This window comes from Gekko japonicus, unplaced genomic scaffold (genome assembly GCF_001447785.1).
Source record: "Gekko japonicus isolate JY-2015 unplaced genomic scaffold, Gekko_japonicus_V1.1 scaffold2639, whole genome shotgun sequence".
NCBI classification, from domain to species: domain Eukaryota; kingdom Metazoa; phylum Chordata; class Lepidosauria; order Squamata; family Gekkonidae; genus Gekko; species Gekko japonicus.
Window position 1 is genome coordinate 161,393 of NW_015171581.1, and position 11,777 is coordinate 173,169.

At 45.5% G+C, this 11,777-nt stretch overlaps 1 protein-coding gene across 1 annotated transcript in view; it reads right to left on the minus strand.

Annotated features, from left to right (window-relative positions):
• Nucleotides 1-8,888: 8,888 nt before the first annotated feature.
• Nucleotides 8,889-11,777, minus strand: part of TSPAN32 (tetraspanin 32) — a 65,816-nt gene continuing 62,927 nt past the window's right edge. Inside the window, exon 8 of the mRNA XM_015419822.1 lies at nt 8,889-9,401. Within this exon, the coding sequence (XP_015275308.1) occupies nt 9,306-9,401 (96 nt within the window). The 3' untranslated portion in view covers nt 8,889-9,305. The remainder of the gene's footprint in view (nt 9,402-11,777) is intronic.

Below are 11,777 nucleotides of genomic sequence, written 5' to 3' on the forward strand. Positions count from 1 at the left end.
ATGGTGCCCAGCATTCTTCGTATTCTCAGATACAGTCCTTTGTTTAGTCCTTCACATATTCCAGAGCTCAGTCCTAGCACTGAGAATTGTTTCCAGGGCCGAGCACTGGCAGAGTTCCACGAAACTTTACGTCTATATAACAGAAGAGTTCTTCTGGCTGGACAGTTCTGGGCACATTTGAAAGCATTCCTTGAGGACAGGAACACAGGCTAAGCAGAAGTTTTATATTGCTTCCATATGAAGGCGAAAGCCTTTTATGTTTAACCGTTCCAGTGCTGCTGCTGTTAAACTCATCCTAAGCAAGTCAATGCGTTAGTCTGCTTAGAGAAATCCAGCATGTTAAATGTTAATGGATTAAATAGAGTGCAGATTTCAGTGCATCTCTGACTTTTACAACAACACACTGAAACTGACTGTTGTTTGCTCAGTCGGTTATTTTTAAACATTTCAGGTTTTGGCTCACAAACCCGATCTTGGCTGCGTGTAACATTCTTCTTGCTGTTTAGGGAACTGAGGACAAGAAAACAAGAGGCTAAAAATGAATTGAGCTTTGAAGGGTACACTTGACAGTGGAAGTGAAATTCAAATGGGATGGTGACGGGAACAAGCCCCACCCAGAAAGGCGGACATGAAGGGGACATTTCAAGAGGGTCACTAGCCAATGTTACCTATTCTTACCAACCACTAGCTACTTCTACCTAGTTCTGCCAACCCTGAACAAATTAATCCCTTCACACTGCCATTGCCAAGGGCTTGTCAACAGAGTCAGCCAGGGCTATTTTGGGGCAGGAACGCACAGGAACGGAGTTCCGGCTGGCTCCTGAGTTGGCCACACCCAGCAGGAACTCATTAGCATAATAGGCCACACCCAACAGCAGAAACTCATTAGGATTGGCTACCTTAGGGGTGTGTGGCCTAACATGCAAAGGAGTCCCTGCTACAAAAAAAGGCCCTGGGTTTTGACAACAAACAAGGTAAACAGAATAAGAAGCAAAAGGTGGGCGTGGCTGGATGACCACTTTTGGCAACACGGGGCTGCGGCCTAATATGCTAATGAGCTGTGGTGACCACTTTTGGCAACACGGGGCTGCAGCCTAATATGCTAATGAGTTTCAGCTGTTGGGTGTGGCCTGTTATGCTAATGAGTTCCTGCTGGGCTTTTTCTACAAAAAAAGCCCTGGAGTCAGCAATACATTGGATTCTCCACTTATCAGAGGAATTTGAGAACTGCAAATAACAGGACAATTGGCAGGGACAATGGTTGCCATTCCAAGAGGATAAAGCTGAACCCCTTTTGTTCCTTTGTTCTGTATCTTCCAATGACAACCCTATAAAATTCCCAGGTGCCATAATACAGGTATGTCCAACAGGTAGATCGCGATCTACCAGTAGATTGCGGAGGGGTCAGAGGTAGACCACCAGCCCCACTTGGTCTCCTGGTATAAAATAAAATAAAAAATGTTCGCAGTTCTTTCTGGATCTTAGTCTCTCTGTTTTGTTTTTGCTTATTTTGCTTACCAGTAAATGACAGAAGGTGCATTATAAATGGGGGGGGGGGGTTTGCGGTGGAACCCAACTTTACTGGGTTAAAATCTAATTTGAAACTAATTTGAAACTTTATTTTCATGGTGGTAGATCACCGGCACTTTTGGCCGGAAAAAATAGATCACTACCTGTTCGAAGTTGGACATGCCTGCTATAATAGATGCTCCAGAAAATGAACAGACTCATGTGTCTGCTCTAGTGCATGCTACTGAAGGCGGATTCTGATGCTACTTTTTCCATCTTTGCATTTTAGCAAAAGCAGGGGCCAGGGGAATAGCTAGAAAATGGCTAAGGTGCACATCTTTGGAATGTATGAAAGTTTAAAGGAGAGTCTGGGACCTGAATTTGGTGAGAAAATATATGGAACCTACATAATAATCTATACATTATGAAGATGCATGTCCTAGGTTGTTTGGGGGGGGGGGTTAATTTAAGTTTTGCTACATGGGGTAATAAAACGGCAAATTGGAAGTGACCCCCAAAAGTCATCTTTCAAGGCTGATATTCAGGTCTGTGTAATAATAATTCAGTATTATTCAGTATTAATAAAGTCCCAAGTATTTTACTGTGTCTCACTCCAGTAGCGTCGTAACATCATAGTCCAGTCTGACATGCAATTCATCATGGAGTGGACATTTCAGAAGTTCCATAAATCATAAAAGGCCATGACGTGTAGTCCGGATGCTGGCTGCCGCGTTTCGAGCTGTTCTTATTCAACAGCAATAGGCTATAAGGGGACCCAATCTCAGAAGAAGGAACATACAAAGCCAGTATAATCAGTCAAGAAGGACTACGTGTCATGGCTTTTTATGGCTTATGGAACTTGGGGCTTTATTCTTTTTTCCATTATTATTATTCTTTCCATATCTTGGTTACATCTTGGTCAATATTGTTATATAATTATATATTTTTGCATAACTGAATTATTATTACACATTTCATATGCTGGTTATCTCTAGTCAGTGGTTTTTGTGCTTTGTGCTTTGTTCCTGTCCTTATACATGGGCTCCCCTTCTTTTTTGACTGATACTCAGGTCTGTCATATTAATTTTTCCTTTTAACATGAAGACATAGTTTAATGGAGAAGATACTAAGAGCAAAGATTCCATTTACTCCAGAGGTCTTGCTGATGAATATATTTCCAAATGATTATGAAAAAGAGAATAGGTATTTGACTGTTTATATGACGACAGCTGCAAGAATCTTATATGCCAAATATTTGAAAACCATGGTGATACCAACAAAACAGGAGTTTGTGAATAAACTTTTTGAAACAGCAGAAAATGATAAACTGACTTTAGAAATGAGATTAAGCAAAGAGTGGACATTTCAAAAAACATGGAAAAAGTTTTATGATTGGTATAATGCAAATGTAATAGAAGATTAGGCAATGATAGCACAATGGACTTGAGAACACAGAAGACAGAAGAATGGAAAGTGTTTGATATAGCATTTTTATTAATTAAGTAATTGCATATAAGCATATAGTGTAACTGTACTCTTGGTATATACGTTATGTGTAGTAGAATGTGTTTGTAGTGTGTAGATTTGTTTGTTGTAGATTATAAAAAATTAATAAAAGTGTACCTATGGGTGTGGTGGCTCAAGTGGTTAAGACGCTGAACTGCCGGCTGTGGAAGGTCGGTAGTTCAGCAGTTCGAGACCCGGGTGCCACATGACGGAGTGAGCTCCCGTCTCTAGTTCCAGCTCCTGCCAATCTAGCAGTTCGAAAGCAAGAAATTGCAAGTAGATAAATAGGTACCACTTCAGTGGGAAGGTAACAGCGTTCCGTGCACCTTGGTGTTTAGTCATGCCGGCCACATGACCACGGAAACGTCTTCGGACAGCGCTGGCTCTTCAGGTTTGAAACGGAGATGAGCACCGCAACCCTAGAGTCGGATCCGACTTGCTTTCGAGCAAGGGAACCTTTACCTTTAACCTATGGGTACTTAAAAAAAACAAAACATAAAGACAACTTGTGCTTTGGCACCATAGAGGCTATCTGTACAGACTACGGCATGACCTTTAACCTGCCTTGAGTCTCAGTGAGAAAGGCAGGCTGTAAATGAGCTAAAATCAATAAAGGGGAAGAAATTAATTGAGAAGAGCCCATTTTTGCCAGATACGTGAAGGAGACTGAGCCGGAGGCAAGTCTATTCACAGATAAGTGCAGATGCTGCAGAGGATAAATCAAATGAACAAGATTATCACAGAAGATAATGGGAATGCAACCCTCGCTTCCTCAGTATCTTGACACACGGGGTGCTAAACCTGAGCGCAATACATAATCGGAACATTGGTTGGAACATCAGCTCTCGGGTGCTCAGGCTGAATACTTATGTGTTGTGTTTGTTCCACATTATGTAAAAGGAGAATTGCAAGGTAGGAAGAAAAAAATATGTTGATGGGCGAAAGAGGAAGTGCCAGTGACGGAACATTCAGTATGCTAATCATCACTCCTCTCTTGGCTGCTTGGAGAAGAAACTGAAAGAACTTTGGAGGTCATCAATACAAGACTATTTGAAGGTTGCACTCCATGCAGGCTTCTACTGTTAATCTCTCCCTCCCTCCTGCCCTTGCAACAGAAACCCGAGAAGGGCCAAGCAGTTATAAAAGATCACAGTACACATGAGTAGAAGAACGTGCTGGAAAACTGGTAAATCCCAGTGGGGATGCATTAAGTACAAAACGTAAAAGATAACACTGCCACTCTATTGAAAATCAGGCTTATCCAGTTCCCGTCCCTATATTGTGAAAGCGAAGGGACACAATGGAGGATTCAGGTAAAAAGCTAGCATAAAGGATCTGAAAAATATGATCTGGATAAAGGAGTCCAGGAATATTAGCTTAGTGAAAAGATCGAATAAGCTGCGGAAAACCAGAAAACAATTGTACTGTGAAGGAAAGGAAAGGAGCTGCAGATTCTGTTCTGCTGAAACACAGTACAGAATGGATATTGCAGGAAATGCAGCTGTAGTAATAGTTTGGCTTGTAGAACAAATTGCACACTGTAGAATCTCTTCTGGGTTTTGGCCCCTCATCCTGTGGACTTGAAATGTTGAATATTTCCCTTCCTCAGAACAGTGATCATTCTTACTAGCATCCGGTGCAGACTCAATCACTCCTTCGTCTGGGAGTGTGGATCGACACGGTGAGGGACAGTTTTTCTATCTCAAGAGAGACAACAGAAGCTAATTCAACTCATGCAAGAAGTCATGCTCTCACAAAGAGTGGAAGTCATGACTTTAGCACAACTCTTGGGAATGCAAGTGTCATGCCAGGAGGTGTCACATTGGGCCAGATTCTACACACGCCCTCTACAACGCTTTCTTCTCTCCTTTCAGGACATGATCGCTCAGAAGAAAAGCAAACAGGTGGTCCTTCCACAGTTAGTGAAACAACAATTAGGTTGGTGGATGGAGCCACACCACTTCTCAGAGGGCATGCCACTCAGAGAACCGGTTCGAGTGGTGATCACAACAGATGCAAGTCTGTTTGGCTGGGGAGTGCACATGGAGGGGAAGATAGCACAAGACACTTGGAACCCATCAGAAAGGTCCAACAGCACGAATCCGCTAGAGCTACGAGCGATCAGAATGGCTCTAGAGAAATTCCAAGGAGAGATAGCAGGCCATCATATATTACAGACAATATAACAGCAAAGGCCTTTGTCAACAGGCAAGGGGGGACCCGATTCAAACGGCTGCATGAGGAAGCAAGTCGGATGATGAGATGGGCAGAGAAGAACATACTGTCCATAAAAGCAATACACACGGTGGGTTGGGAGAACACCGTGGCAGACTGGCTGAGCCGTCAGTGGATCGATCCGTCAGAGTGGATGCTCAACAGGACAGTGTTTGCTTAACTCTGTCACAAATTTGGCATGCCGGAAGTGGACCTATTCGCTACAGGGGGAAAATCGTCAATCAACAAACTTTGTCTCGAGATTAGAGAATCCCCTGGTATCTAGAGTGGCCAAAGATGCTTCTGTATGCCTTTCCACCGATTCAAGTCATTCAGAAAGTGGTCCAAAGAGTAATAGATCAACATGTAGAAATAATTCTGGTGGCCCCATATTGGCTTCGACGGGCCTGGTTTCAGGGTCTGTTGCGACTGTCGGTGGGGGAACCGTGGCATCTTCCTCCAGTGGAGGATCTTCTGACACAGGGGGCAACGGTTCATCCTCAACCAGGGTCATTACAGCTCACCGCCTGGAGGTTGAGTGGCAGCAGCTGTCAGATATAGGCTACCCACAGGGGGTGGTTAAGACCATGTTAGCGGCCAGGAAGGGGTCCACCAACAGAGTTTATAACAACACATGGCAGATATTCCATTCTTGGTGTGCAGGGAGGGAACTGGAGCCTCTTAGGGCACCCATTGGTGAGATCCTGTCTTTCCTTCAAGAGTGGTTGGAGAAAGGCCTTAGCACAAGTACCCTAAAGAGACAGGTTGCTGCCATTTCAGCTGTCAGGGGAGCCAAGAAAGGTCATTCAGTGGCTAGACACCCTCATGTTAAAAGGTTCCTAAGGGATACGACCCTCTTGAAACCTCCGCAGGCACATAGGTTTCCGACCTGGAACCTCAATATAGTCCTTAAGGTGCTGTGTAAGGCTCCCTTTGAGCCCATGGCAACATGTGCCTTAAAGGAGCTGACCTTCAAGACGGTCTTCCTGGTAAGCATTACCTCTGCAAGGAGGGTATCGGAGTTAGGGGCCCTTTCAATGGACAAAGAGCTGTGTGTCTTCCATAATGATAGGGTGGTCCTCCATACAGATCCGGCCTTCGTCCCTGAGGTCAATTCGGCCTTTCATAGGTCCTTCCATCTTTTGGCCCAAATCCTCAAAGTGAGAAGGAAAGGGAATGGCATTGCCTTGATGTGAGGAGGGCACCGAGTTTCTACCTGGATAGGACAAAACTCATGTGGACCACCGACTCCCTCTTTGTTTCGTTCAGGAAGTTGTCACTAGGTAGGAAGGTGTCTATGTCCTCCCTAAGCAGGTGGATTAGAGGGTGTATATACCTGACTTATAAGGCTAGGGGTCTGATTCCTCCCCAGGGGGTAATGGCCCATTCCCTTCGAGGGGCTGCCACCTCAGCAGCTTATAGGGCTTTCCCATTAGTGGAAGTGGTCTGTAAGGCGGCTACATGGAGGTTGGTACACTCGTTTACGAGGCACTATAGGATAGAAAAGACAGCTTTGGCAGACGCTGCCTTTGGCCGTAGGGTCTTCCAGCACACCTTGTAGATGGGGAAGTGGTTGGACTGACCCTGGAAGGTACTGCCTTTTCATGTTCGAGGAGTAAGGACTCTGAAGGACTGCCCCACTCCAGGACCACCAGAGAATGGAAGATTTATCTCCATTTACTGTGAAGCTTCCTTCTCGGTGGTCCAGAGTGAGGCAGTCCTCCCCACCCTTTGTGTAGGGTAACCGCTTCCTTTGTCAATGGGGGTGGGTTTTGGCTTTATCCATGTACAGACAAGGGCTGGGGGTAGGTTGCCCTAGCTGGTTCTGCCTGGGAGATGAGTTCTTTAAGGTTCATTGGGTAGTTAGCTCCCCGTTGGGAGCGATGGTGTTGTCAGTTTCCTTTGCAGTGAAGGGGAATGGAGGCTTGGAGAATGACTGGGTTCCAGGGGACGAGCCCCTCCCCTCTGTGACTAAAGAGTCTGCTCGCCCTGCCTTCAGAGAGGAGGAGCTATTCCCAGGACTAAGGAGTCTGAAGGACTGCCCCACTCTGGACCACAGAGAAGGAAGCTTCACGGTAAGTGGAGATAAATCTTCCATTCACTTTGATATAAACAAAAAGCCTTTGGGTAATCACCAGCAACAGCTTTTTAGACAAACAGTGAAAGAGTAATTAAGATTCCTACATTCAACTTCCTATTTCCTTCATAAACTCTAGAAATAATATAATTTATGTGGCAATCCTAAAAACAATTTCCTGGAAGTAACCCCCATTTACCTCTAAGCAAACTTGCTTAGAATTGCTGTTTTACTCCGGTGCAAGAACAGAAAAGCAGAGCTTTATGGATAAGGTGAAATGCTACAGAAAATCTAAGACAGAATGCATATTTTTGACCAAAGATTTACAAGTTTATTTACAAGGATTTATAGTAGTATAAAGGGAGTGGCATTGGTATTAAAATAAGACAAATGCATGTCTCATTTGCAGTGCACTCACACAGTTAGCGATTGCAGATTTACTATCTGCAATTTCCAGAAAGACATTTCCTCAAAAATAGCATGCTTAATCCAAATTCAGGATGGAACAAGTATGAGCCACTCTAGTAAGTCAAAATTATAAGGGGATTCTGTATGTTCTCAAATTAACCTAGTAGTAATCTAAGAATTATTAATTGGCTTTCTGTTCTAATATTTTAATAAATATCTGTGCTTTTTATTTTGAATGAATCTAGCATGCTGCTGTTGTTGGAACCAGTTATGGCACACTTCTTCAGGGTGCAATGAAGATCAAAGCCTGTTAAAGACACAGTTTTGAAATGCAGTTGTGCAGATAATAAATAATAGAAACTCCACATTTTGTGGTGAAGTGGTCTTTAAGCCCTTCCCCTACAACAGAAGTCTGGTTACTGAAATGGCTGAATGAGCTCTCCTTATATATAATCCTCTTTTTGTGTGACTCTTTTCTGAACATTCCACATGCTCCCACAGCCTTTGGCTCCCTGACCTGTCACTCCAACAGTGTGCCAAGGTCTGCGTGCCAGGTGCTGGGTCTGCTCCTCTTCCCTGCCCACTCCCCCTTCAGCCACTGTGCCCTATCAGAACAGCTTTCTCTCTTGATGAAGACACTTCTCCTGCTTGCCTAGTCAGGACTAGCCCCAATGAGTTCCTCACAAAGGCCTGCAAAGGGTTTCCTTCCTTTATCTGAACCAAGCTTGGTTGCCTACCATGGTGAAATGGGCTCCAGTTTACAACTCAGCTGTTTGCTTCCCACCCTTGTCCCGTGGGCGTATTTCACTCCTTAAGTTTGCTGCCATGACTCACAGAATCGTCACTGCCTTTTTAGAGCATATGGCCCTATGTCCTACTGAGTTCAGTAGGACTTGCTTCCAAGCAAGCTTGTATAGGAGCACTGCCTTACTCATGACTCATTTTAATAGTATTATACTTCTGGTACTTCTGGTCACAACTGGTTTTTATTTTTTTATTATACAAATAAGATATTCTCAGTATCTAATTTATTTAAACTGTCAAAGTATATGAAATGCAATTCAGATTCTGATTCCATGGAAGTAACCATAAAACGGATGAGAATCACACAATACTGACCGCTGTTTCTGCCTCTCCTCTCTGATTTTTAATTTTTTTGTGTGTGGCTGTTGATTTGAGCAGCTTTCCTTTTCTTGAATTCCCTTTTAGCTTGGATAGGCTGTTCTATTCTGACTGGCTATTTTGGGGGCATGCAATCATGGCTTTCAAGTGGAAATCATACTTGTGGTTGGGCAAGTTCTTGCGTCCTTGCATATTTCCTGCTGTCATGTTTTTTCAACTTATGTCCGCCTGCCGCTCATGTCCTTTTCTAACCAACACTTTGTTCAGGCTTTACCTGCCGACGCCACAGCTTTCTTGGTTGCATAATGTTGGTTTAGGCATATTTGAAATTTCGTATATGTGAAAAGAAAACAAGTAGATTGAATAATAAGGTCTTGAATGGTCGGTGATCGTCCTCTCACAACCACTACATACTGTTTGATATCTCTTGGTGTGCAGTGGCCTTGAACTGTTCTCCAGGGCCAGTTTCCTATTGTCCTGCCAGAACATACTTGTCCTTCCGATCCAAACTGTTGTTGAGATGAATTGAAAAGCAGAGGAATGAAGTTAAGATCATCCCATATACCTAGGGAAGGGAGGGAAGTGAAAAGGAATTAAGCATGAACACATGAAGTAGACACATTAACACACAAAGCTGCCTTATACCGAGTCAGACCACAGGTGCCTCAAACTGTGCATTGTCTACTCAGACTGGTGGCAGCTCTCGAGAGACTCAGGCAGAGGTCTTTCACATTGCATGAACCCACCTACCACTTGATCATTTTAACGGGAGATGCCGGACACTGAACCTGGAACCTTCTGCATGCTGCGTAGATGCTCCACCGCTAAGCCATGGCTTTCCCCCTTAGCAGAGAGTGGGTTTTTTAATCCTTTTCTCCGGATCTCTTTTCATTATCTCAGTTGCCCTCAGCTGCTATTTGACCCACAGGAAAAACCTACAGGCACCATAGGTTGTACTGCAGGACAACATGTCTTGGGAGGCTGGAGGGTGGACTGAGATCATAACAGTGGTGCAAGAAGAAAGGGTTAATCCCCTCACCCTTACTGTGGATCTGAATCTGGGTGCCATGGCTTCCTGGCTGCATTTTTAGAAACAGCAGGCAATGCACTCAATCGACTTCCCACTATCATATCTAGTGAAACCTTTAATCCCATGACCCACTAGTATGGATCAAGACGTTTTAAGCCAGGGTGCCTGGATCCTGAAGCTGGGATGCAAAATGCCTACTACAGTATCCCTTTGTTGTTGTTCCCGAACAGTTGAGTCCGACTCTTCGCGACCCCATGGACCAGATCACGCCAGGCCCTCCTGTCTTCTGCCGTCCTCTGAAGTTTGCTCAATTTCATGTTCGTTGCATCTATGACACTGTCTAACCATCTCATCCTTTGCCATCCCCGTCTTCTTTGACCTTCAATCTTTCCCAGCATCAGGGTCTTCTCCAGCGAGTGCTCCCTTCTCATTTGGTGGCCAAAGTATTTGAACTTCAGTTTCATTATCTGGTCTTCCAGGGAACAGTCAGGGTTGATTTCTTTTAGGATTGACTGATTTGATCTTCTGCAGTCCAAGGGACTCTCAAGAGTCTTCTCCAGCACCATAGTTCAAAAGAATCTATTCTTCAGAGCTCGGCCTTCCTTATAGTCCAACTCTCGCAGCCATACATGACTACTGGGAATACCATTGCTTTGACCATGCAGACTTTTGTTGGTAGGGTGATGTCTCTATTTTTTTATCATAGGTTCGCCATCGCTTTCCTCCCAAGGAGCAGGCGTCTTTTAATTTCATGGCTGCAGTCACCGGCAAAAATATGTTATGTCAAATATGTTGTAACTAGCAGTAAAGCTCGTTGTGAAAGCAATACAACGAGATCTAGAAAGAGGCTCTGGGGGAGTGCTCTGGCTTTGGGCAAACAGTGTCAATTTGCTGTGGTGACCTCAGCAGGGTATAATGACAGAGTCCACTGTTTTCTCCAGAGGAACTGATCTCTGCTACCTGAAGAGCAGTTGTAATTGTGAGTAATCTGTAGCCCTCACCTGGAGATTGGCAACAATTGTTACCCAGGACAAAATGGCTGGTTTGGAGGGTGGAGTCTATGGCATTCTACCTGTCTGAGGTCCCACCCCTCTGCAAACCCCACCCTCTCCAGGCTCCACCCCTCAAATCCCCAGGAATTTGTCAGCATGTAGTTGGCAACCCCATCTCCTTCCCAGCTAGCCACCAACCTACCATTATCTGCCCCTTTGACTTCAGCTGACTTCTGCCCTCCCTTCTGCAGAGCAGTTGTAATACTGAGTGCTCTCCAGCCCTCACCTGGAGATTGGCAACAATGGTTCCCTATGTGGGACTGACTGGTTTGGAGGGTGGAGTCTATGGCAGTGTACCTGTCTGAGGTCCCACCCCTCCTCAAACCTCACCCTCTTCAGGCTCCATCCCTCAAGTCTCCAGGAATTTCCCATCTGGAGTTGGCAACCCTATCAGGATTGGCCCCAATGTGTTTTCTCCCAAAGGCCAAAGTAGGTGACAGGACCAAGCTTAGTTGCCTACCAACAGGCACTGAGGGGAATGTAGGGTTGCCAGCTCTAAGGAGGGAAATACCTGGAGGTTTGGGGGGTGGATTCTGTAGAGGGCCGGGCGACGGAGGCATCGGCCTTCTGTCGCCCGCCTTGCCCCCCCAATCTTGGCCCGGGCGACCACGGCTCCCGCCAGAGGCCACCCGACTCCAAACCCCCCCGCGGCCACTCCAGCCAGGTGACGGAGGCATCGGCTTTCCGTCGCCCGCCTCGCCCGAACCAATCTCGGCCAGCTGATGAAGGCATCGGCCTTCCATCGCCTGCCTCCCCCCCCCCCCCCCAATCTCGGCCGGGCGATGGAGGCATCGGCCTTCCGTCGGCCACCTCGCTCCCACCCCCCCAATCTCGGCCCGGCCCCCCTCTCCTCCCACCC